General features: G+C 36.3%; 2 protein-coding genes across 5 annotated transcripts in view; one reads left to right on the top strand and one right to left on the bottom strand.

Annotated features, from left to right (window-relative positions):
* Positions 1-27,980, top strand: part of LOC309502109 (uncharacterized protein) — a 110,722-nt gene that overhangs the window by 49,963 nt on the left and 32,779 nt on the right. The window lies entirely within an intron of this gene.
* On the bottom strand, positions 2,533-6,735 carry LOC309502459 (uncharacterized protein). 4 transcript variants are annotated; one of them, XM_082174835.1, is made up of 9 exons: positions 6,118-6,735; positions 5,146-5,247; positions 4,715-4,948; positions 3,951-4,347; positions 3,742-3,859; positions 3,564-3,655; positions 3,345-3,451; positions 2,963-3,136; positions 2,533-2,816 (listed from the first exon to the last, which is right to left on the bottom strand). In XM_082174835.1, exons 4-7 carry the CDS (start codon positions 4,239-4,241, stop codon positions 3,365-3,367), a joined length of 588 nt encoding a protein of 195 aa, XP_082030961.1. In that variant the 5' UTR covers positions 4,242-4,347; positions 4,715-4,948; positions 5,146-5,247; positions 6,118-6,735; the 3' UTR covers positions 2,533-2,816; positions 2,963-3,136; positions 3,345-3,364. The 4 variants fall into 4 exon arrangements, with proteins under 4 accessions (XP_082030961.1, XP_082030962.1, XP_082030963.1 ...); XM_082174836.1 differs by lacking the exon at positions 6,118-6,735 and having other exon boundaries at positions 3,951-4,150; positions 4,254-4,347; positions 5,146-5,478; XM_082174837.1 differs by lacking the exon at positions 6,118-6,735 and having other exon boundaries at positions 3,951-4,150; positions 4,296-4,347; positions 5,146-5,478.

Raw genomic sequence — 27,980 nt, 5'->3', positions numbered from 1 at the left:
TACATCCTATCTTCAGTCAGAACTCGGAAGTGTCTGTTTTTTTTGTTTTTTTGTTTTTTATTGCAGAACTTATACATACATGATCATGGAAATTAAGCGTTGTTGTATATCTTTCAATGAAAAATAACAACAACAAAATAAATAAATATCCTGGATTTGCGTACATCAAAAGTCGGAAGAGCCTGTAAATACCATATATGGACAAGTGTGACGTGGCTTTGACGTTTCCATGGCCCCAGAAGGACAAGCTGTGGTTGGACTAACGTTTAGGTCAGAATAAAAAGCGCTCCATATCGCACACTATGTTTTGCTGGCGTTATGTTGTCAGTAATACTGTCAGTTAACAATAAGGTATTGCTATATTGAAAGAAATTACACGTTTACCGAGATCCTAACCCTAACCCTATAGTGTAACTACACACTTCAATGAATTACAATTTACAGCGCCCGTCCCATGGACACAATGATAGAGGCTTATGGGTAATGTAGTTTAAAAACGTTTAGTAATGGAATTAAATAAATACAATCTTTAATGAACAAAGGGACATCTAAATATGTTCATTATACAAACCTCTTTGACATATTTGAGAGCCAGACTGAAATTTGGTATTTTACTGTGAGCACTTTTTAAAATGCTTTTTTAACACCTTTCCATGCATGCCAGACATCTCTGTCCAACATTATGTATTAAACATAGCATAAATAATTGTCCTACCAATTTTCACTTTTATACACTTATCAGACTTTGCATTTGCAGACTTTGCAGAATGTGCATTTTTTTTGCTCTTCCAGGGGTGCTACGGGACCCCTGGGGGAGGAAGGGCAGTAAAACCTACACATATGTACTCTCTTCATCATGGACAACAAACTGTATTGAGTCACATTTATATCTGAACATTCTTTTGCTTTCCCGCCTTTTCTATATTTACATCATGCTTGTGTTAGGTTATGATTATATTGCAAGACTCTGAACTCGGAATACAAAAATACAGTAATATTTTACAAATGTTGTAAAATATACCTTTTCTGAATTGCTAAAACACTAAACCTCCCAAATTCTCAATAGCCTAATCGAATTTGTCGAGTAAATCACTCTTTCTGTAAAACATTAAACAAGTTCAGGTAGTTAAAACACTGTTTGCAAATCTCATGCACTCTTTTGGCAAAACTCTAAACACATTCTCACTCACTAAAACACATTTCGCACTGACACATTTATGTTTCAAAACACTAAACACGGGCAGGCAAAAGTTAAACAACTACAACACAGTTGTCATCGTTAACACACAACTACTCAAAATTGTTCACTTATTTCTAATGATGAGACCAAACCAACTGTACATCATACAAGTCAGTTCAGAGTGCCAAAACTGACTCAAAATGTTACACTGAATGTTACCAACAATGGATGGAAACAATATAAGAGGGAGAGGAGGAAGAAGAGTATGTGAAATAGGTGGTGAACAAAGAGGAAGAGGAGGAGGATGAGAAAGAGCAAGGTGTGAAGAATGTTGTCAAGGCTGGATCTGCTTTAGGGATTTTCCCTTTTCCTGAGATGACATTGTTATGTGGAAGAAGTCATCAGGCCGGACCAACATGAAGACATGATGCTGAAGCAGAATAAAATCTCTCTCACTGACCTTGATTCCTCTAGTTGCACAACTCTTCTGAGTGACTGTAACGCTTTTTATTTAGAATTTTTTACTGTAACCTTTTTGTCTTTTGCAGTTGGGTCACTGTATTTTCACAGTATAAAAAGTGCTGAATATACAGACCTTCAATACTATACAATATTCAGTACAATACTATACTTGCAGTGCATACAGTATACAAATTATTCACCTTACTACTGTAAGTTGTCATTACTATACTTTTTTTACGCAATTGCAAAATTTGTTTACTTAGTTACGATATACTTTTATTTCGGTAACTGCGTGTTTCGGATTCTGCTCTTCGTTTTTCTCTGTAGTGTCTAACGGTTGATCTGTAGTGTTTATAATATTGACTGATGTGTGTATGATCTGAAAGCATTGTTTGATTTGAGCACAGATAAAATGGTTTTGAGGCAATTGTTTGATTTTGCCATAAGAGTCAGATGTTCTCTGAATGTGGTTTGAAAATTTGGTTTTGTGTTTAAGGTTTTGAGAATGTGAGTTTCAAGAAATGTGTTTTAGCAATCCAGAAAACTGTAACATTATACTGTTAATCAGGTCACAGCTGATAAATCTACACAATTGAGTGGTGAAATGTTCTGAGTACCACAGAATCACATCAGTTGACTATGAAACCTGTTCTAGATTACACAGAAAGCACATTGAATATTATGTTGGGGAGAAAATTATTCCTCATCATTATGGTGTTCTTCCTTATAATCTGCTTCTTCCATGTCTCTTAACAGGTTTCAATTGTTATACAGCACCCTACAGTTCAACTAAAGAAAGTTACTGTACCACACAGTGCATGCATGCATGCACACATTTCTATGTATGTGAAAGAAGAGGTAACACTTTGGTTATATTTATGGTGATAAAAAGCAGATTTTATTACATGCTTTATATTAATAGTTAAGGTCATTGTCCAGAAGTATGAAAGGTGTTACTGTCTTGTAGATTACAGTCCATCATCAGATATTTCATAGTCACTGTCGTACTCATCAGCTGAAGCACTGTACAAGAAGTTGATGTCCTCTGCTCCAGACAAAACTTGCAGGTAACAGTCTCTTGCTTGCACCTTCATTTCTCTGATTTGATGTCGCTTTCTGAGGATGATGCTCTGCAGACCTTTCAAACCTTCTTCACTTAGGCCACATTGCGAATCTTAAAAGAGGAACAAGAATATAAGACCAGCATTAGAAACTTTATAAACAGTCATCATTGTTGTGTATATTTATTAGGGCTGCCCCCTAATAGTAATCTTTGGTCGGGGCAACCCTATGTTTATGTAATTTATTACAAATACATACTTTTCATTATCTCACTGGAAAACAAGCAGGACAGCTCTCTGAGGGTATCGGAACGAGTTGAAAGAGATTTCCAATGGTGGTCCATCTCTGCAACAAGAATCTTCTGCTCCTCCTCAAGTCTCCTTACTGACATGATGTCAAACGCCTTTCTCTTTGTCCTTAGATCGACAGAGTCTGGAATGCATTTATGATAAATAAATAAAGAATTTGTATTAAACATCAACCTTCAAAGAATCTCTGAAATAGTATGGGGTTACAGAATGACATTTGAAGCATTGTGGGTTATGTGTCATTATGTATCAGATTTGTCAGAAGCAGTCAACAAACAGTAACAATTACAATTATTTGTGACTAAATGTATTACAAGTAATCATTTCCTCACCGTCAGCCCAATCCTTTACATCATTCTTCCAATTGGCTCGCTGTCACTGTCAATTGCGCTTTCATGGACTCTAGGTTTTGTAACTGGCTTTGCAGAGCTTTTGTGGTCTACAATAACAAACAGTGGTAAGAAACAAAAAACAAATGTTCAATGCACAGCTTCATACACTGCTAACATGCAGTACTGAACATCTAAAATTAATTCTACTGATGTCATTACCTTTTGATATCGGCAGGTCAGTGAGATAGCCAAATTGTTGAACTTTTGCTGATTCCAGCGCATGGCCATGAGAGTCAGCATGTCTGTGCATCCTGAAAAACAAAGAAAATATGATGTTACCATATTCCTCCTACGTATTATGTAAGGATGTAACTAGTGTAGTATGTGGTAATCTTACCTGCTTTTGACATATGCTTTCTGGTTACTGCAATCCTAGATAGGAAGGCATTGCACTGTTCCACCTCCTCCCCTAGTGTTAAACCAGCACCGTCCTGATATGCCCCACTCCATTTTACCTGGTTAAGAATAAAAAAATAAAAATAAACAGATGTTTGCAGATGTTCAGTTTAGATAATACGATTCTATCACATAGCAACACTTCCTTACCTCGTATTTAAAATCATGGGCTTTGGCATGAAATACCGAAAGGAATGGCTTCATGTTAAGAAGGTGCTGGAGCTCTGGAGCAGGACTCCGTGCCGACACACCACAAGCTCCAATCCCTCCTCGTCTACCTTGCTGGCAGATCTTTATGAGGTATCTCTGGCTGCTGACCACTCCCCTCCACAAACACTTCTTCCACTGAACTACAATATGGAAAATTGTTGATGAAAATAAGACTCTCCTAAACAAACTCTTCAGAAAGAGGTTATTATAGTGCTGTAGTCTAATTATCATCTAGAATTTTACATGTTTGGTTGTGTTGTGAATGTGGTCTACAAATCTTTTTACGTCTTCATCCTTGGCTATGAAGACGCCTTCAAAGATGGCCTGTTCCTCAGATCTAAAAAAACAAAAAAACAACAATTGATGATTGACAACAATTTATAACTTAAAATCTGAGATTTCTTAGTTCACATTAAAGAGCTATGTTTTCTTATTAATACAAACACTGTGATACACAGTTTGGAGTAGCTAGCAGCATTCTTGAAACGGTAATGCTTGCGGTTTCCATCAACTGAAACTGCAAGCATATCTGGGGTGCATGCAGGACAGTTGAAGGGCTCTTCCTTGCATATGTTGTCCACCTCAAATCGCACAGCCTCCCACTCAAAAAAACTTTTCAGAAAACTGTCTGCTGAGATCTTGCTTATCAACCAACAACTCAAAGATATCAACAACACTGCAGGATAGATCAATTCAATACTCACACGACCAAAGCGGACCGTTGGCTGATTCAGTATTCTTAAAAATGCTTGGCAGGACAGTCCTGGTGCCGCCATCTTCATTTCTTCAAATGAAAAAAAAGACATCTGTGGCATAAAGTGTGGCAAATTGAAGGGTTGCAGGCCAGTAGTCACTTCTGTTTAGGTCATCGACTCCAGCAGTCCAAGTGGATTGGCATGCCTCACAAATTAACTCGGGCATGGTTAGATCATGTCATCCTGGAAATATCAAAAACACATCCACTGTAATGTAAACCAGGGTTTGGGTTCTTTGTACTATTTATATATTACTTTGTATACTTCATATATTTTTAGTTTTATATCTATGTCAAACTTGTAGGGAGTCGCGTATGGATATATATTTATTTTAAAGATGCTTCTCAAACAGGACAAAATAAAGTTCTTCACATTCTTACCATTCATTGTGACCACAGCAACAATCTTTCCTGGACTAACCCTCAATAACTCTGGTGAACAACCACAGATTTTGTCAGGCATCTCCACAGGTACAAGCCAGACTGAAAAAGAGCATACAGTACACTTGAATTATGTTAAGGGGGTAAGGCTAAAAATAATTTTTGAAGCTGCCGAAGAGGGACCTAAAGAAAAAAAAGAAAAAAAACAGAATTGAACATTTTACACCAGTATTCTCTTCATCTGTGTTGCCAGAATGGGCTAAATTGTATGTGATATTCCTTTTCAATAAACAAGAAGTGAATATTGTTAATTACATTTTAGATAGAAATTAGACAAAAATTTTCAATAAATGTAAGTTTTGCTCTATTTCGCAAAAAAAAAAAAAAAAAAAAGTTCCAAACAAAGCCACAGCAGAACTTCTAATATATATATATATATATATAAATCAGTCAATAAGTTATGACAGCATTACTTGTTACATTAATTATACACATTAATTGTTTTATTTCATATTGAAAAATTGTGATGAGCCACAATTTAGTAGTTATGAATTAATTTGTATTGTTAATTATAGATTTATTTGGGTGTTAATTATATAATTTTGCGTGGATTTTAAACAATTAGGCTGTAAAACAAACCAATCTGGCAACTGTTCTTCATCTGAACATTTCTAATATTGGATAATAGTTGTGGGCTAATGTAATACTGAAAATATTACATTCCCCTACGATACATGATGATTATATGCGACAAAAATGAACTTGAATTCAATTAGCTAACTTTGCTAGCCTGCACATTTGGTGCAGCAATTAAGCTATATTTTTATAATGCCTTCTATTATTTACCGTCATACGAAATTGCCACCTTACACATCTAAAGGTTCTAAACACAACTTCTTGTCCTGATTCAACAGTTTTTAGATGTGTAAATTTAAGAATAGTATCCATCTATTAATGAACTCTTCTACTTACCAAGTGGGAAATCGCAATGGACCTTGGGATCGCCCCATACAGTGACGTCAGCGTTATTCATTTAGAGAATTTAATCAATAAAAAATAAAATAAAAAATTAAATATTAATTGAACACAATCGTAGCATATTATATATATTTATTAACATCAACAAACCTCCGATAAAAATACGTTACCCAGCATGCTCTAGTTAAAGCAGTGTACCTATGTACCAGTACCTATGACAAGAAAACGATTAAACTAATTACTTGCACGCCGTGGAGCGTTGTTAAACTCACCTTTGAATGCAGTTTTACCTGCAGTTGAGCGTTGTTTTGGTTAAACTCACCTCTGAATGCCGTTTTACCTGCAGTTGAGCGTTGTTAAACTCACCGCTGAATGCGGTTGCACACCATGTGCGTTGTTAAACTCACCGCTGAATGCGGTTGCCGAACGCGCTAAACCTTTGCGCAGAGAGGGCACTTTGATATCAGATTGCGAGGGTTTTTAAACATCAAAAACCAGTTGGAGGGCCAGATAAATATCATCTGGGGGCCGCCATTTGACTAGCCCTGGCATAGATCATTTATTGTAGTCTATTCCTTTTTATTTGTATTTATTGTAGCCTCGACCCATACACAGCAGACGGGTTGTGGTCCCAAGACGTCAAATTTCAACGTCGCAGGCTCCGGTTCAGAGTTCTATAGAAGTCAAACAGACTACCCTGCACGTTGAAAAATGACGCCAAAGGTATACCCAGTGCGTTAAAAAGTGACGCCGCCAAGGGGTCCTGGCCAAGCGTCCATATTTAACGAGTCCAACTGCGTCCTGTAAAACGCCCGTGGGTTGCATTGATGGTTGAAAGCCATGAGCGTCTCTCACACACGATAAAGGGTGTGTGTTGAATTCGGCCAATATACTCCTGCGGGCAATTAAGGGATGATGGAACCTATATTGTCGTGTTTTTAGTTAGGATACCTAGCACACATTCACGTTTAAATTGAGTAGGCTACCACAGGCTTATTTAAAACTAAACGAAATTGTAGCCTACGCATGCTACTGTTGCTGAAAGCGTCTGATATCACGCACTTGGATTGGCTAGCAAAGTCCAACTGCGTACTGTAAAACGCGGGTGGGTTGCATTGGAGGTGGTTAAGCCGCGAGCGTCTCTCACAGACGATAAGGGTGTTGAAAATGGCGAATATCTCCTCTTGAAAGATAAATAATGGAAAACAATGACCTCCTATATTAGGTGTAGGCAATCCTAATCATAGAGCAAACATAAGTCGTTGCTGAAAACGTCTTTAGTCTGTGCAGTCGATCAATGTTGAGGTGAATTGACGACTGGCGAAGCCCTGAGCGTGTAATTACATCGCGGATGGTTTTACATTGAAGTTGGTTGAAAGCCATGTGCGTGTCATCTATACGCAAAAGGGTGCTATATGCGTGGGCAGAAAACGCCGAAGGACGTGACAAAACGGCCTTATATGACGCCCTGAGATGAGAACGGGTTGGTTATTCGGTACAAATATAGAATGATTTAAGTAAAATATGACTTTGAACGGGAGTTGTGCTTTGTTTCAATCGTCCCGCCTGTGCGGGACGGTTGAAACACAGGGGTGGGACGGATGAAACATGACAGTTTAAATGGCAACTATTCATCTAATGCTTTTTTTTTTGTGAACAACACCTGACAAGTAACTTATGTACATATTGTTACAAACATATTTTGTAATTTATTTTCATTTAAAGGTTCATATTAACCATTTTTGTTCTGTCGCCCAATAAACAATAAGCGATAAGCCTATGCGCATTTTGTAATCTTTCTAACAGGCTATTTTGACGAAGACAGACAAATCAGTTTACAATTAATTTTCTTACATTTCTTCCTTGAGTCATATTGAGTGTTTGCTAGTTGAATAGCCTGTTATTATGAAGAAAACGAGGTCAACCAGACGACGATAAATGAAATTTATTGAATATTGAAGATTGGACAATTGATGATTATTACAGAGATAGCATGTGTTGCGTAATTGAAAATTAATTTGCATTAAAAGAAACACAAGTCTAGAAACAGTATATGAATCTATGAACAGTATAGGCTATGACCAGGTTTAACAGGCAGGACGCGCGGGCGGGACGGTTGAAACACTGTTTCAACCGTCCCGACAGCGCCTCCTGTCATTTAAACCTCTTTTGCTCTTAAACTAAAAAACTCTGATTTTGCCCACTTAAGGGTGTGTTGCAGTACTAATACACCTGCCGTATTATCATTACAATGGCACATGAAACAATAAATACAACTTGTCAGTCAAAAAAAAGTACCGCACGAAAGAATTCACTCACCGCATTCAAAAACAGCTTTGCGGCTTTAACTCCAAAACGACACGACGTAAAGAAGAAATGTTTTCGCGGGTATGTTAGGCATTGCGTGCTGTACGTGCTGACGAAATTTGACGTACATGACGTGAGTGGTTTTCAAGAACATCTCAGTGTTTCATCCGTCCCGCGTTTCAATCGTCCCGCCTCTCCCCTACACAGGTTTTGCGGCTCAGATAAGGTCCAGTTCTGGTTTATTTCTTTGCTCTTGGCTGACATGTGGCATTGCTATGGCCTGCTTGTGGCCCAGATCTGGCAAACAGGAGTGAGCCGCCCAAGTGTCATCATTCCACGCTGCATGTGGGCCAGATCTGCATTCCACAAGTGCCAGATGTGGGCCGGATCTGGGCCGAAACGTGTTTTCTACATTTCTATGTAACACATTATATATAGTTATGTTCAGTTCTCCATTTCAGTTGTGGCAAAAGAGACTGAGTTTATATATACTAAGTAGCCTACACTGTAAAAAAAATTCTAACCTCCCTAACTCAAAATTTTCTAGTGACTGATAACATCTAAATTTTTCAATTGGCCCAAGTGAAAATCTGTAAATTATAAAATTTAATTTACAGAATTTCACTTGGGCCAATTGCAAAATTTAGATGTTATCAGTCACTAGAAAATTTTGAGTTAGGGAGGTTAGAAATTTTCACCCTCTAAATCCATATTACTTTAGTAAGTAATTTAAAAGAAGAATTATATATATATATACACAATTCTTTATCCAGCGTTTTTAATAAATAGTATATATACGCATATTATGATCAAATATACTGTATATTTTGTATAAAGTGTATATTGCGAGACTAACCAACCCCCCGCCCAAAAAAAACTTGGGGACCCCCCATAAGACTTGACTCAATTCGAGCTCTGTTTTCAGCGTTTCACTGTATTGAGACATGATGTAAGCTACACATGTGCATTTCATCGCAGAGCTGCTTTGAGAGTCACTTGATGAGAATTTCACCATTTCATTTGATAAAACTATCGTCATTCATTCGTTTCATATACACACAGAAACTGTTATGTCTTTACGACTACCTGTCAAAATAAAAGTTCTGTATAACTTGAAGAAATTATAACAGAAATATACTACTATTGCACAGAGTATACTTCAGGCCTAATAATAATAATAACAATAATAATAATAATAGTTTATTAAAACACACAGAAACTCAAATGTCTACAACCCACCAAAATAAAAGTTCGGTCTAACTCAAATTAATTAGAAAGGAATTGCACAGTAAAATGTATTTTAAAATATTTTTTTTTTCAAAAACACCATTTCTAAAAGTAAATTTGTATTTGTGCCTATAATGTTTTTTTTTTTTTAAATTGTTGATAATTGTCAACTGATAAAACCTGTGCTTCAGGGACCATATTCATATAACATCTAAGGCTAAAGGTAGCTCTTAACTGACTTGGTGATTAACACTAAACAGTAGAAAATCAGTCCAGTCTCCCCAGCTGTAAATGTCATTGGCTGTCAAAGTCTTGTGTTGCTTATAATAAATTGACATGTTGATAACACTTAGTATTTCATAATTCTCTCAATTACATGTCAATGCATACTGTATGCATTAGTGTGTCCACCACATTATGGTGGTGCTTATGGGGTGACGCTATGGGATGGGTGAGTATGCGGCGCCGGTAGGCGGCGGGGGGGGGGTGTTATATTACAGTATACTCACTACAAAAAACTAGACTACACCACTGCGGCAACGCTACGGATCGACTTGTCAGGAGGACGTCGATCCTTTACCTCTCCAAAATCAGCTGAGACATATCTGCGACAACATCATCCTGAATATTTTTGAGGCCGGGTCAACTTAATAACTATCCCCAGGCTCGCTTCACCGCAACAGCGGGACAAGGACAAGGGCCATCTGATTTACAGGTGCCATACAGACTTACATTTATTTATTTATCGTTTTGTTTCTGTTTGTGTGGGCACAGATTATTGTTACTCTACAGTGGAATACTTTTGATCACGCTAACCTTCAAGGTACGCATTTTTTTTTCTCCTTTTTTTTCTCTTCTCCTTTCTTCTTTTTTTTTAGTTTCTTTTTTTTCTGCTGGACAACTATAAGTGATATATTTTTGTATAGGCTATTATATGTTTGGATTTAGCCTACTGGGCAGTTTAGATTAAATTGAAAATGAGGGATTCTAAGAAATAAAATGAAATATTATGCAAATAATGACTAACCTTTTTCTTTATTTATATTAATTTTTATTTCATTTTTATTATAATTATTCATATGAATTAAGTCCCTGCAATGGAGCAGTTGCTGGGTTGGGAAGGTGACGATATCACCAGTACGTGAAGTGTTTGATCGATCTGCATTTCTTTAGGAAGGCAGACACATAGATCAGGATAGGGTTGCTGTTAATGAAATATCAGGGTAACTTTTTTGGTTTTGATAAGGGTTTTCTGTTTTCTTTATTCTTTATTTTTTATTTATTTTTGTCATTGTTTCTCTGTGTTTACTGTTGTTGAATGGTGATATTTTATTTTACTTGAGTTTGGCTATAGGACCACAATTAAGTTATGAATAGCTCTATACAGTATAAATATATGACATGGAATGTTAATGGGTTAAATCAAGCTTTGAAAAGGAAAAAAATTCTTAATTTTCTGTATAAGCAGAGTGTTGATTTCATTTTCCTACAAGAGACTCACTTAACAGTAGCAGACCATGTTAAATTAGGGTGCCAATGGAAAGGGCAGATTTTCTTTTCTTCATTTTCTTCTCAAGCAAGAGGGGTTGCTACACTGATTAGTAATAAAGTACAATTTCAACAGGACAGAGTAATTAAAGATAAAGCGGGCCGCTTTGTTATAGTAAGGGGTTATGTAGCCTCAGAACCAATAGTTTTGGTAAATGTTTATGGACCAAATTTTGATGAACCACAATTTTTCTACAATTTGTTCTTGAATTTAAATTACCCCTCCTCCGAACTTATAATTGGTGGTGATCTGAATTTGACCCTGGGTATATTAGATAGATCGGCTACTAATAGGTTTTCACATACAGCTGCAGCTAAGGTATTAATACAAGAAATGGCCTACCATAATCTTATTGATATTTGGAGGGCTCGTAATGAAAATGAAAGGAAATACTCTTTTTACTCTCACAAGTATAATAGCTACTCTAGAATAGACCTATTTTATATTGTTGTGGCAAAAACAATAACTAACAAAACAGCATCAGGCATAAGAGACATCAGGATTCAAATTGTCCTTAAAAGATATTTATTTCTTGCAAGAAATGTTCCCAGTCTACCCACAGTCCAGCTGCAGGCAGAGTGAGACCCAGAGCAGAGGTTGACCAGCTACTTTATAGTGTTCTATTCAAAGGCTATCTCTTACAGCCCCCACTAAACAAAATAACAAAAGGGACCCCCCCTTGAACCCTCCCCAGCCCGGGGGTCTTCTCACCTCTGAAGTCTCACACACACCTTCCAGCTGTATCAGCATCATAAAAGAAACTCAAAATACATCCAAAGAACGCATGGCATTCATTTGCTAAATCATTGAAAATAAAATACAAAGAAAAGATAAATTTTTTTCCACAACAATTCCTCCTCTTTATCATTCTCTGATAAACAATTTGGTTTCATTAACATTAGGTTTGGTCATAACAACTTTAAAAAAATATATATATATATATTTTTTTTTTCAAAATTAAAAAAAACGATTGTTTCTAATTCTGCATCAAACCCATAAATGATAAGAGTTGTTTCAAGTCTTTACATCACAGTTACCTTTCATATCTGATTTTCATATACCTGATCACTCTACTTGAACCTTGAAAGAAATAATAAAAAAAAAAAAAAAAAAATTTAGCAGCAAGCAAGTAAACATTTTATCTGAAGCCGGGCTAAATGGATAAGCACTGCTACCGCATTCCCGATAAATCGGACCCTCAGGCACTCCAGTACAACTTAAAGTATAGTAAGAATAAAGGATATTATAATACCGAAAAAAAACATAAATGATTATAATTTCAACTTCTGTTACTCGTACGATCTGCATAATTTTGTTCACCCTTAGGATAGACCGTACCCATTGATAAGAAAATTATCAGAATAACACATACAATCATAACACTATGTATTCAGCCTTTTTCAATTAATCACAATATTTTGTCAGGAAATGGTTTTACTTCTAAAGCTATATTTAATTAAAATCTATTTAATAAAATCTAACCAGAAAAGTTTTATAATTTGATCATTCGTTGTTTGAAATTATCCCTGACTTTTCCATTACATACCGTCTTTTTTCTTATCACCATACTTCACATTAATTAATAGATCTTCTACCTGAAAACACATTTTTCTTTGCACAAGTCAAATTATTAGATTTATATCAATACTAAGCCCTAATTTGATTAAATCAAATAAAATCACAAAACTTTTCTTCAACCATTAATTGGTCAACATTTTCTCCAGATATGTTGATCATCTCGTTGCCCCATGGATGTTCCGTTTTCACCAATATGACACTTTGCATGCCGTAGAGAGGATTTTCCACCGTAGGCAGGGGAGATATGTTTCTAGCACATATCATTGATCCCCCCCACTTTATTCTTTGCGTTGGCGTGTGGGGTTGCTGACGTTGGTTTTGTAGTTTAAGGTGAGATGCTTGGACTCAGGTCTAACACTCTTCAATCATTTTCAAATCCTTACAAGACTTTCCCTTAAATCACGATCGCACCCCCACTGGAATGAGTCATTTACTGTCTGCTGTCACCTGTGAAAGCAGACCTTAAGTGATTTTGTTAGTGACCGCTTGTCTTGTCGTCCCTTTTGGTTGTGACCTGTGGAATTTTCAACCTGAAACATATCATCTGATAATTTCTTGCTCATTGAATAGCACTCAGGGTCCTTTTCCCCTGAAAAAAACACTCAACCCACATTGCTCATGTTAACAAAACAATACAGAATCAGTTCTGTTTGATTCAATCCATCCTGACATCCTGCAAAATTAAAATTTTAAGTTAAGCGCTGCGCAAGGTTAGGCACTGTTTCTTTCTGCCACAATAATAGCCCAGGCTAGGATGTTTAGCCGTAGCCATTATTTTATTGGGCACATTCTGCCCTGATTTTGTCGGCTGTCATGCCGTGGCCTTTGTTGCCACATCTGCCCTGGCGTTTCCTGTTGAAACAATCTTTGTTATTTGCACACTTACAGACAGATCCCACCTGTGCGGTTGCTTTTAGCAAATCTGAACCCCTTAGTAAACCATATTTGGCAACTGTTATCATCCTCCTCTTGATGCACGACCCATCTCGTGCATCATAATACAATTCTCTTGCTTTTATCAGACGCTTTTATCCAAAGCGACCCACATTTCAAGGTACACATTTACATTCTTATTAGTTCTTGCTTTCCCTCGGAAATCAAACCCATGATCTTGGCGTTACAGGTGCCAAACTCTAATGTTTGAGCTAAAGGAAAACTGCAATATTTGTTCATATTTATTTGGTAACATTTGTTTGGATAAAGTTTGCTAACCCAAACGTTGTCCTTCAGCCAAATTTCCCATCTTTCTCTGCCTCTGAAATAAAAATATTACTTAAAGCCACAATTTCATCTTCTTATCAAATTGTTTTTTTAAGGCAACGGCCCCTAGTCTCACAGCGTTTCTTGATTTTCAGGCCTATTGTTTGGTCTCTTAATCAACTGTCATCTACGAACATTCTCCAGGTCATCAATTGGTCAGGTCAGGTCGTGTACACTTCGTCAACGTCAGTCGAATAACAATCTTCCCCTTTTTACAATACATAACTGTTAAGGGCTCTCTGGATAATCTGATATTTACTTAGCCTACTGTACGTGTTTGTTGCTGTCAAATTTATAACTTTTTTCTCAACACATGACTGACGGCTATCTACGACTTCACAATTCTAATTTACACATCAATACTTAAACCTGTCCAGAAAGTAAATCAAATTTACTGTACATCATAAATTACCAAAGTAATATCTAACAGACAGAGCTCGATGATCAATCAACTTAAAGCTTGTCCTATGTTCTGTGTTGTCTTCTCATCAGATTGACTCACAATCCTCAGCTTACTTAACCCATCTATAATGCTAAAACACTCTTTCCAGAGGTTAATGACACATGTATACACACTATTCAGACAGAATAGTTGTCCTAAACTAACACATACTGTACAAAACATGAATTCACACTCACACTCTTCCCTGACTATGAACCGCTCATATTTCTTATTAATATCTTTTATCTAAAAAGATTTAAATTCTAAGTGACATTCTAACCTTTTCCTGTATCTTTTATCTAATGTTTTATGGCCTATTAACCAATTTCAAAGCATGTCTGTTCATTATTCATTTGATTTTAGAAAAGTCAGCTGGATTGTTTTGGTACATAATTATTACTTTGCTTCAGCTTTCTTTGGCTGACTGATAACAGAAAGACAGACAGAGTACCATCCCTTCCTCCACTCATGCAGTCTCTTTCTCTCTCACTATAAGCGAATAATCTTTTCAACAGCCTCCTAGGACTGTAACTAAAATAATCATAGTCATAGTCAATCCTTAATAGTTCACACATGTCAAAATACAAATGTTTGACTCAAATTAGAACCATTACAACAATCTAAAATACATTATGCTATGATCTTTTCTAAGGTTATCTTTAGTTTAAATACCCAATTTACCTAACCTTTGTTTTCCAGAAAATTCTCTTGACTCATCACAAGCTGTTCTCATCTTTAGCCACCACCATATCTTATAATGGTCCTTTGTCATGTCTAATGATCTGCAGGAGTCAGAATTGACACATTAGTTCAACATCAACACAATCTCTGCATTTTTTTTTCCCTTGCCCATCAGGCAACTAACATTACAGAAGTTTTTTGTTACGGTCTCCACAACAGATAATTATTAGTTCAATGGTCTCTGCTGGCTCTTGAATGCCCATTCAGATCAGCTCTTAAGCTATAATTGTCTTTTCTTCAGGGTGTTGTCCCCTGGCATAGTTGTAGACACTTGTCACGATGAAAAACAAGCCATATAATCAACGCGGTTTTCTCGTGAGTGCATAGAGGGACTCACATTTTCTGGGGCAGACTGAACTTCTCACAGCTCATCTCCTCTCTCAATGATCTGCTGATGCTGGTGGCCTCTGCCAGTCATTCAGCGCCACTCTCATACCCATCTCACATAAAAACACCTCCATCAGGAGATGCCCAGTGTTTGTGGCGTGACTTCCCCTGTCTTAGGTTGCCCTTTTGGCCAAAAAGGTCTTACCCGTCTCTGGGGTAATCACTTCGTACACACTTGGTTACCACTCTTTCCCATCACAGAATCTGTGACCGTTTTCTTCAACATAATCTGTTGTTTTCTGGAGCTTAGGAAAAGGTGCATTCAAGAGTCATCAGAGCCATTCGGACTACCTACTAGTGTTAAACATAGGGAGACAGATTAATAACAACAGTATTTAATCACTTAAAATTCATTAATCATCTTAAAGGTAGCAACCTAGCTGCTTAGATTATAGTCAGTGAATTTAGATCACAATCGTATACATTCAGTGTACATCTACGTCTGTAGCCGGAGCCATCGGCCCTGTTTTATGGTGGAAGCTAAAATGAGAGCTAAAAGTCTCTGGTCCTAAAATAAACAAGTCCTAAACAGTATTATTTTAAAGACTTCTTTAAAGTCATTCAGTTTTACTTCTAGAACATTTAGTACAAATTGCCCTTTGAATGGCAACGATTTCCTTTAACATCTCTGTGTCTATGATTTTCAACTGAAACACTGTGCTTTACACAGGCTCAGACAACAGCTTTCAGCTGATATTGAATGAGAGAGAGACTCTTGAGGCATTCAGGACTGGTACACTGCATTCTCATAAACTTTTAACTTCAGACTTTATCTACCATCTTTTTCAACTGTAGCCCATCTTAAGGCATCTTTTCCATGAATTACATGTATTGTAATTTAGACATAATATCCACTCAGAATGAGTCTCTGTTGCACTGAAACTGTGGCAGTTTCAGTCACAGCACATGCCAGATTCAGATAAGCAAACCTGATTTGGCCAAATCACAATCTTATCTTTTAAAATCAACATTAACAAGCCTTTGTTTAATCAAATGCCTTTTACACATTTTACATTTAGCAACTGTTAATCCTGTAACACTGCTTCTGTTTATTTTATCTTAAAGAAATAATAAGAATTATTCTAGGTCTTAATAACGTTGAAAATTTCATTTCAATTTTAGTTGTCAGGTTTTCAATTGCCATAATTTAATACCTGACTTCAATGTTTTCTCTAGGAGTTTATCAATCTGCTTCTATGATTCAACTTTTGAGGCTGCGCTCCCTGCTTGTGATAATTTTTTTGATTATCATTATAAATCATTCATTAGATTTGTCTCTCCATACCATCTAAAACCTTATCAAAGCGTTTCATTCAAGACACAATCATCCTTTTAGTGACCGGTACTTTTAAAATATTTTGCAACTCATTTAGTCTTATCCGTAATTTTACGTCAACCGGTACTTGTTATAGTTCTTTCCTTTCAAAAGGAATTTCTTACACTTAAATCTTTCAATCTTCTTACAACTTTCAAAAGTTCCAACTATCAACTTTATTTCTCCCTCATTTACTTTTACAGTCATACAGTGCGCATACAGTCACTGAATGACCCAGCTGACTGCAATAAAACACTCTCTGTTATTCTGCCTTTTATCTTTCTAACAGCTTCACCCTATTTTGCACTTCTGAAACATTGTGTTGTATTCAGGAAATGCAAACAGAGCCATTGATAAGCAGTTCTCTGTCTTTTCTTTTACAGTCCCAGTTGCAAATTCAATTTCAATAGATGAAACAATCTTCATCATATTAACATTGATCTACTTTCTAACCCATATTAACACAGACTTTTCTCTAAATTTGTGTCATTTTGGCACTTTCTTTGTTTGGAGCCAGTTAAGTTATTGTTTATCTTTCCAATCACAATCAAACTTTTACAAAACATCATCTGCAAATCTCTGCAGCTGCTTACAGCATTTGCTCTCTTTTATCTCACTATTTATCAGGACTGTTCAGTTACCACCCTAGACTGAATGTCTGGCCTATCCTAATTCAGTCAGCATAACAGTCTATTGCATTGCAAATTGCATAGACGAATCATTCGTGTGCTAATCCCATCAGTCTGAGTGATACTGGGACTCGAAGAGCCATTAAAGACAAAAGGTGTGTCTTGGGGCTACTGGCTCGAGCCATTAACGACAATAGGGTGAATTATAATAGAGAAAACAGCCTGGCAGAAACTGTTGATACCATTATCCTAACCTAACCTTAAAATGCTAACTTCAATGTACTCAACTTTTACTGTTATACTGTATGTTGCAAACTAAATTAAACATTTAATAAATTTGTAATCCAACAATACAGTATTAAAACTTCAACGTGTCATTAATTTCATCAACACTGGTTTTAAAAGCTTATTCTTCTATCAAATGGTTAGTTTGCAGATTCAACTTAAATCACAAGATTGTATTACAATTATTCAGTCCCACTTATCTCTACTGTTTCACAGAAACCACAAGATTCTCTAAATCTTCTCAGTCTCTAAATTACACAGACAGCTATCCTAGCCGCTTGCACCTTCAACTCTTGTTACAAAAATATGGCAATCTATTCTTAAATACCCTTGTTTTCATAACATTAATACAATAAAGCACATTCACATCATTATTATTGGCAGAACATTAATTTTCATAAGCGACACGGAAAATCTAAATATTCTAAATGGGTTTCACAAAGTTTCTGATTAACTTTAGTCACACGTGTCTAGGGAAATTATCTCCAACCCATAATTTCCTTTATAAAACAATATATTTCCTTAAATGGCTTAATATCAACAAAATATCCAATCTTTGGACATTTTCTAATTTGATATTATCATCAACAACACTGATTACAAAACAAGTATACATTTAACATCCAGAAGCTGGTTTGAACAAGCAAGCGCTGTTGCTGTACTCCCAGCATAGCTGGACCCTTTAGGTTCAAAAGACAATCGTTTTACTTAATAAACATTCCTTATCTTTATATCATGTTAATCCCTGTTAATCATACTCAATGCCTTATTTTTATCTAAAACTCACTTTTCATACCATTTCAACTTAATTTACCTTAACAGGCGTTCATAAATAGTTCCATGAATTCTATCTCTTACAGTACATGCCAGTTCTTTCTGCATCGAACTCTGTTCTCTTTTTATCTGCTTCTTTTCCATTCAACAATTCACTGTTTGTAAATTCTATCAAGAAAAACATTCTAAAAACATTCTATCTTTCCCTAAATGCTAATCCTTTCTGCATTTATTTTCGTTTTCTTCTATCTTCTTCAGTTCAACAAACTACTGTCTGTTCACAGTTTTACACTCATGAACAAAACTACAACAACCCTTTGTTTAACAATTTTCCGTTTCCCAATTTCTTGCATGCATTTCTGGCTGTAATTTTTCCCCATTTTACAGAAAAACTGGTGTAGCCTATAAAATTTTGTTCAAGCTTGCTTTGAGATGACCCCATATTGGCTGATTTCTATCTCTCCTGGATTTTCCTTCGACGCGCGTCTAATAATCTGTTAAACGTCTTCAACAGATCCAATTTTGTCACCTCAAATCGGCAAGGTTTAGCAAATATGCTTCCTGTAATTACGGTCTACTCAATCTTTCCGTGAGCACTTTCTAGTGCTCGATTACAGAGATTTTGAGTAAAACTAATGGTAACGCTTTAGATTACAGCCCGGAAAGTACTGCGTAATTAAAATGAAAGTACAGTATAACTTTCGGTAATTAAAGTGTACCTATAAAGTACTTACGTGTAAGTATAGGGGAACAATATGTTAAGTCTTGGGAATAAAGGTGTAACAACCAGGAAAATACTGCGTAATTAAAACGAAATTACAGTGTAACTTTCGGTAATTACAGTGTACCTATAAAATATGTACGCGTAAGTATAGGGGAATTATATGTAAAGTTTTGTGAATAAAGGGGTAACAACCAGGAAAATAACAAATTATTTAGGCAAATTATTTAGATTATTTAAGTATTTTAGAATCTTACTTTTGGGAGCAATTTAGCGAGTAGGCTACATACACTGCACCTTTTTGTAATAATACGTGTATAAAAATACATAAAGGCTTTTTTTTTTATTGCGGGGTACATATCAGTGCATTTATAAAGTAGGCTAATTTGTTATTATTGCAAAGGTCCACTGATTAAGTTTCAAGGCAAGTAAAACTATTGCAACTTTTAATTTTTTTAAATGCTAGGAAAATATACTCTTGTTTCATGTAGTTACAGGGTAAGTATGACATTGCGGGCTGTAAATTAAAGTGGTGCTTCTTACCCTCTTGTTCCATGTAGTTACAGGGTAAGTGTGACATTGCGGGCTGTAAATTAAAGTGGTGTTTCTTACCCTCTTGTTTCATGTAGTTACAGGGTAAGTACAATAAAAACATACGTACACACACACAATCTGATATCACTTGGAAAACTTTATTTGAAAAACAACTTATTTCAAAACGGATTTACAGCAATTTGTTTCTCTTGCTTGGTTCAGATTAACACAAACAAAGGTTTTTAGAAAAATAAATAATCTCTGTGAATGCATATAATGCAAGCTCATGTGTTCCTAAAAGTTGACAACAGCACAACAATAACTACAGTAATCCATACGACACCAATGGATGAATCAATGTCTTCTGAAGTGAAACGATAAGCGTTTGTAAGAAAAATACCAAATATTTTAAATTTTTAAACTGTAGACTATCGCTTCCGACCAACTGTCACCTGCGCGTTCATGAGAGGGTTGAGTACGTTTACGCTAGACAATTTAAAGCGTGACGTAAGCGCACCGAAAAACCGAATGTCGAATTATTATTATTTTTTTATGTTTTCATTATTGCTTACAACAAAATACAAACAATAACAGATAATAATAATAATGAAAAACAAACCATGCAGAAGAACAGAGACACCAGTTCTCGCGCGAGTTTCACATCAAACTCCCGTGAGAATGCAATGGACGCTTAAAGCTTCACCAAACGCGAAGCCATTCAAGCCGACCCTATGAAGCCGACTCTCATGCACTCGCTGGTGACAGTTGATCGGTAGCGAAAAGATGAGTAAATTATGAGAACATTTCTGGGTGTACTGTATTTTCTTTTAATACATAATACAGAATAGAAAAAGACTCCTTCTTGAGATTAGGCTAATCAGTGGAACGATAGAAAAAGAAGAGAGGACCAAGAGGGACAAAAAAGGACAAAACATGCACTTTCTGTCAGGACTTTAGTATTTGAAATGAAAAGTTGATTTTTTAAAAATAATAAAGAATAAGAAGTGTAATATGTTGTAAATCTGTTTTGAAATAAGTTGTTTTTCAAATAAAGGTTTTCCAAGTGATGTCAGATTGTGTGTACATGTTTTTATTGTACTTACCCCGTAACTACATGAAACAAGAGGGTAAGAAGCACCACTTTAATTTACAGCCCACAATGTCATACTTACCCTGCAACTACATGAAACAAGAGGGTAAGAAGCACCACTTTAATTTACAACCCGCAATGTCATACTTACCCTGTAACTACATGAAACAAGAGGGTAAGAAGCACCACTTTAATTTACAGCCCACAATGTCATACTTACCCTGTAACTACATGAAACAAGAGGGTAAGAAACACCACTTTAATTTACAGCCCGCAATGTCATACTTACCCTGTAACTACATGGAATACTTACACACTAAAAAAAAATGGTTCTTCAGGGGTTCTTTGCGGTGGTTAAGGTGCTATATAGCACCACTACCATTTAAAGAACCTGTTAAGCCCAGTTTGGTTCTTCAGCGGTTCTTTAGCGGTTCTTTGGGGTGGTTAAGGTGCTATATGGCACCTCTTATGGTTCTACATAGCACCATTTGACAAAGGTAGGTGCTATATGGCACTTAAAGTGGTTCCCCTATGATTACAAGCCAATGAACCACTTTTAGTGCTATTTAGCACCATTTTTGTTTAGAGTGAAATAATTTGCCTAAATAATTTGTTATTTTCCTGGTTGTTACCCCTTTATTCCCAAAACTTTACATATTATTCCCCTATACTTACACGTAAGAACTTTATAGGTACACTGTAATTACCGAAAGTTACACTGTAATTTCATTTTAATTACGCAGTACTTTCCGGGCTGTAATCTAAAGCGTTACCAAACTAATTAATCAGGTGTGGCTCTTCCGTCCACGTGTGGCTCTTCCGTCCACTTACGAGCTAGTTTTCGGCATAAAATTTGACTTGACTTTTGTGTTTGTGAAGCTGCTTTGATACAATCTGTATTGTGAAAAGCGCTATACAAATATACTTGATTTGACAATCTCCCCCTCGAAAACCTTCTCTGCCCGTACCAAAGAGATAGTTCCAGCCACTATGGTTCACCCACAGTTTTATCAAATTACACCACACAAATTAAAATAATTTTACTGTCTCTTACCCGAGATGCTTTTACTGCCACCGAGTTCTTTCTGATTCCAGTGGGTTCCTCCTGGCCCTGATAGCAGTTTTGGCTCTTCTCTCTCAATTCGGCGAGGTAAGACTAAAGCCTTTTGTGCTTTAGGGTGATCAGTCCGTCAATACGCTTTCTCAGGGCCAGAAGAAACCTCATGGATCGCACTTCTGACACCAATTGTTGTGGCAAAAACAATAACTAACAAAACAGCATCAGGCATAAGAGACATCAGGATTCAAATTGTCCTTAAAAGATATTTATTTCTTGCAAGAAATGTTCCCAGTCTACCCACAGTCCAGCTGCAGGCAGAGTGAGACCCAGAGCAGAGGTTGACCAGCTACTTTATAGTGTTCTATTCAAAGGCTATCTCTTACAGCCCCCACTAAACAAAATAACAAAAGGGACCCCCCCTTGAACCCTCCCCAGCCCGGGGGTCTTCTCACCTCTGAAGTCTCACACACACCTTCCAGCTGTATCAGCATCATAAAAGAAACTCAAAATACATCCAAAGAACGCATGGCATTCATTTGCTAAATCATTGAAAATAAAATACAAAGAAAAGATAATTTTTTTTCCACAACAATATATACTCTGGGAAGCAACATCTTGTATCATTTTGTGATTACTTACCAAGAGTAATCACTGACCACTCTCCGCTAGTGATGCTTGTTAAGTATGGACAAACTGCTGGGAAGAAGCGGTGGAGATTCAGTCTACCTTCTCAATGATTTAGAATATATTGACATTATTAATACCAACATTGAGATCTTTTTAGAACTGAATAAAACACTGCCTCCATATTAGTTATCTGGGACTGTTTGAAAGCTTTTTTAAGAGGCTTAACTATTTCATATACATCGAGGAAACGTAAACAGAATGAATGGAAATTAAGTTCCTTAGAGTTGGCTATTTCTACCCTGGAAAAAAAACACATAGAAACTCAGGATGATAAATATCTACTACAGTTAAATACTAAAAGACTTGAATATGATATCATTATTAGCCATAAAGCAGAGAATGCTCTTTTAAGAACTAAAGCGCAATATTATGAACATGGAGAAAAGTCTGGTTCTTTACTTGCTTGGCAGATTAGAAGGGATGATGCTAGTAAATTAATCCCCTCAATTAAACAAAAAGATGGTTCGATAACTAGGGACCCACAGCTAATTAATATTGCCTTTGCAGAGTTCTATAGGTCCCTATACTCCTCTCAGGGGAGTAATTTAGCTTAAATAAAAATGTTCTTAAAGTCGGCATGAAATCAAATTTGACAAATCTTCTTTTTATATGTAATATTGTAGTGTTTATTATAAATGATTTATCTGTGCACTTCATTATTTTTTAAAAATTCATTTACCCTTATAATCTTTAATCAAAAACATTACCCTTCCCTCCCCCCTCGAAACGACCTCTCTTCTCTTTCGGTCACGTGCCATGGCGAAAGGGTGCGGCCAGAGCCGATGAGGGTGCGGCTATCGATGTCTGTCTCGTTTTGAGCGTTTTGAGTCAAGTTATCAGTCAAGTTCACCCTCGAGAGCATCTCGAAGAGTCCTAATGGTAGGCTATCTATCTTATCTAAATCTAGTTATTTACTTATCGGACACGTCGAGATGCTCTCGATGGTGAACTTGACTGATAACTTGACTCATCTTGGTTCGCGGGAGGCTCATATAAATATGGGCTGATTCCTGCCTGAAAATTTAGCTGCTCGTCCTCGTCGCCGGGCTCCTCAATAAAAAAATCCTTCATGGGAGAGTAACGGTGGGGAGTCCGGTGGAGAGAAATCCTCCACAACTGTATGTAAACTGGCATTCAAATCTGCCTCCATTTTGTTTGCAACGCCCAACCTCCAACGATCCAATCAATTCCCGAAGGACGAAATCAAGCCCCGCCCTACATTTTTTTTCTAATTTCAGAAGCCGTTTCACTCGGATTTACGTCACAACAAGGAAAAAATGACAATCTCAACTTCCGTTTCATGCCGACTTTAAACTCCTTATCCGTACCTGTTATATCGGAGGAGGATAAGGTAAGCTTAGAAGTTGATATTACTGAGGAGGAGGTTCAAAGGGCACTTTGTAGTCTGTCAGGTGGTAAAGCCCCTGGGCAGGATGGATTCCGTATTGATTTTTATAGAAAGTTTCTACCAAAGCTTCTATGTCCCTTGGTAGAAATGTATAAGGAGACTTTATATAATGGGAAATTACCTGACACATTAGAACAAGCACTGATTATCATGTTACCCAAACCAGGGAAGGAAGTTAATCTATGTGGCTCCTATAGACCAATTTCTTTATTAAATACGGACTATAAAATTTTAGCTAAAGTTATTGCAAATAGATTGGCTTCCCTTATACCTGAACTGGTGGCTATGGATCAAACTGGGTTTGTCGTTAACCGTTCTCCTTATGATAATATCCGAAGGTTCTACAATATTACTAATTTTTCAAAAAAAATTAATGTACCCGTCTTAGCTGTCTCTTTGGACGCGGAAAAAGCTTTTGACCGTGTCGAATGGAGTTTTTTATTCTGTGTTCTAGAGAAAATGAATTTTGGTCCCAGATTTATGGCGTTGATTAAAACTCTGTATCAATATCCAAAGGCATTAATTCTTACAAATTTCGATACCTCTTCTCAATTCCCACTTACAAGAGGAACCCGACAAGGGTGTCCCCTCTCGCCTCTTCTTTTTACTTTGGTAATTGAACTGTTAGCTATTGCAATACGATCAAACCCACAGATCCATGGAGTTGTAGTCGGAAATGATGAACATACCATTTCATTATATGCTGATGACATAATGCTTTTTTTAACCAGGCCTGAGTCATCTCTCCCTGCATTGGCCGATATACTAGAGGCATATGGTTCTATCTCGGGGTATAAGGTAAACAGTACAAAGAGTATTATTATGCCTCTTAATTCCTTTGCAGACGTTATGCCTCAATTAAATGTACCATTTTCATGGAATGATACTAGCTTAACATATCTTGGCCTACAAATTTCAAATAAGTTAGACCAGATATTTACGCTAAACTATGTCCCTTTGATGAAGGTGATAGGGCAAGAGTTAGATAGATGGAAAACACTGCCTATCTCACTAATAGGTAGAGTAAACTGTATTAAAATGAGTGTACTCCCCAGGTTTCTTTATTTATTTAGGACTCTCCCTTGTCATGTCCCTCAATCTTTTTTTAAGCACTTAAATAGCTTAATAACAAAATTTCTATGGCAGGGCAAGCCAGCAAGAATAAAATTGAAAGTCCTCTGTTTGAACCCATGTGAGGGAGGACTCGGTCTCCCTGACTTCTATTTATATTATTTAGCAGCACAATCAATGGTCATATGGGCTTGGCAAATTAATAGACACAACCCCCCTTCTTGGAGACAAATAGAGCAACATCAATTAGCAGATATTACTCTTTCTAGCTTACCTTATATCCCTTATGTGCATACCTTTAAAAGAACTCTTAATAATCCCTTTGTTCTACAGGGGTGTAAAGTTTGGTCTGATATTAGGAAAAGGACTAAAAACCTTCAAAAAATATACACAGATACCCCTTTTTACGCTAATCCGGCATTACCCAAGATATTAAAAGATGAATTGTGCTTGTTATGGTATAGAAAAGATATTTGTGTATTTGGTGACCTATTTGACAAAGGGTCATTATTACCCTTTGAACAGTTAAAGTTAAAATTTTCTCTGGAATCCAAGCACTTTTTTAAGTATCTACAGGTTAGAGATTATATTAGAGTTCAGCAAGGAGGTAAATTGTTATCTCTTTATCCTTTGGAACTAGACACCTTTATTGTGGGTAAAGATACACTGTTAGACCTTACCGGGTTTTTTTACAGTAAAATATTGGCAACACTGTTGCCAGTAATATACTGTTAATTGTACAGTTCTTTACTGAAAAAATGCACTAAATTAAAACTCGAGTTAACTAATTTCACTTGCAGAAACCGACTGCCTTAAATTGACCAACTGTCATTTAAATGTATTAACTAAAATTTATAATGCATTAATAACGTGAGCAAAGTATTACTATGAACTTCTTTCATTTGAAACCACAACAAAACTTTTGTAAATAAAGAGATTTCCACTGGACCAGCAACTACACAGTCACCGCCTGTTAAATAAAGCAACATGCAGCATATCATCAATATTTGTATATCTTCTCCTGGACTGAAGCACAGGCTCTACTCTTCAGCACAATGGTGACCCAAAAAATACATTTTACAGTAAACTACTGGCAACAGTGTTGCCAGTATATACCTGTTTTTTAGCTTACAGTTTATTACTGTTAAAATACATTTTGTGGGTGTGTCTTTTTTATCTTACACTGTTAACCCTTTCAACCCCACAGGGAAATCCACACTACAAAGAGTAAAAGTAACATTGAGACAGTGTTGCAGTGAGATAATTAAGAGAATATGTAAGTGATTGTTGAGCATTAGTGATGAACACCTGATGTTAGAACAGAAAATAGAGAAACACAAGAAATACAACTGACTTCCAGCCATTACACATTATTACACTTATTATTAACCAGTATGACTTTATTTCATACATCTACAGAAGTTGTTATTAAGATGTTTAATTGAAAATGTTTGGTTTGAAGTTACCATTATAGAGATCAGTGCTTGCTTTAGTTGGGATGCTGATGCTAAAACATTTGTTTTTCTTTTGCTGCTTGAGCTGTGTTTTTGCAAGTCACACTTGTGTACATACAGTTTATGAATAATTGCGGTTATGATGACAAAATCATCATTATTGCCTGTTCATTCACTAAGGAATTCATCCTCAATTAAAAGTGTTACATTAGCACCACTGTGAAACCACAACAATAAATTACAATGATTCATTTTTTTTAACACATCATGCATAACCAGAGAAACAGAGCTGCACTGTCTCTTAGAAACACAGAGATATCACAATTTAGCACATGAATCTCAACAATGGTGGCGATATATATATTTTTATTCATGCAGCAGAGCATGCTGGGAGTTTTATATTATCCTGCAACCCAGCATGCATTGCGACATGAAACTTTTGATTGTCACCATTGTTGAGATTCATGTGCTGATTGTTGATGTCTGTGTGTGTCTGAGTCAAGCAGTAGTTTTTTAATGCACTATATAATTACAATATTCTTTAGAAGACCTTATTACAGAAGTATTGATTTTATGTTGTAGATTTACAGATATATGCTAAATATGAAATACCCATAAATTCAAAGAATAAATAGAGAAAAGATCAGAGAATCAGACATGTCCAGGATGACTGTGACATCATCACAAAAGCCAAAAACCCCTGATCATCTTCCTCTTTGCTCTTTCTTGCCATAACAAATGTGTTTTATAAACTCACTATTACAGCAGTCAGAGAGAGATGAAAGGTAAGAAGTCAAGGGACAAGAGACCAACTAAAGCAAATACTGATCTCCATTATGGTGACAACAAACTTTATTATTAACTATATCTCTGTTAATTCTCAACAAGAACTTTTGTACATGTATGAAAGAAATAATCGTAAACTGGTTTTACACTCAGTGTCGCTGGAAGTCAATTGTAGTTTTTGTGTTTCTCTTTTTTCTGTTCTTGTTTCTCTGTCCTTCAGTGATTCTGCTTATCAGGTGTTCATCAGTGTCTCAATTCACTCATTTCTTTTCATTCACTTTGTCAAGTGGACTTTATTAGTGAACTAATGTAGGGAATAGTGAATGAGGGTATAGGGTGTGATTGGGAACACAGCCTCTGAGTGTCGACTTTGAGCACTGTTAATTCACAGTATATTCCTGTAGGCTAGTTTTGTTTTCTACGGTATATTACTGTTTTAATGGAAAATGGTATGATATTGTCAGAATTTGGCCTTTTTTTACAGCAAGGGTTAACAGTGTATAAAGAAATTTGTTTCAACTATGTATAAAATGTTGCTGAAGCTTTCTGTTT

The sequence above is a fragment of the Leuciscus leuciscus genome, assembly GCF_965113295.1.
Source record: "Leuciscus leuciscus genome assembly, chromosome: 1".
NCBI lineage: Eukaryota > Metazoa > Chordata > Actinopteri > Cypriniformes > Leuciscidae > Leuciscus > Leuciscus leuciscus.
The sequence above is the reverse complement of the archived record's forward strand: the minus strand, read 5'-3'. Positions and strand labels throughout refer to the sequence as shown.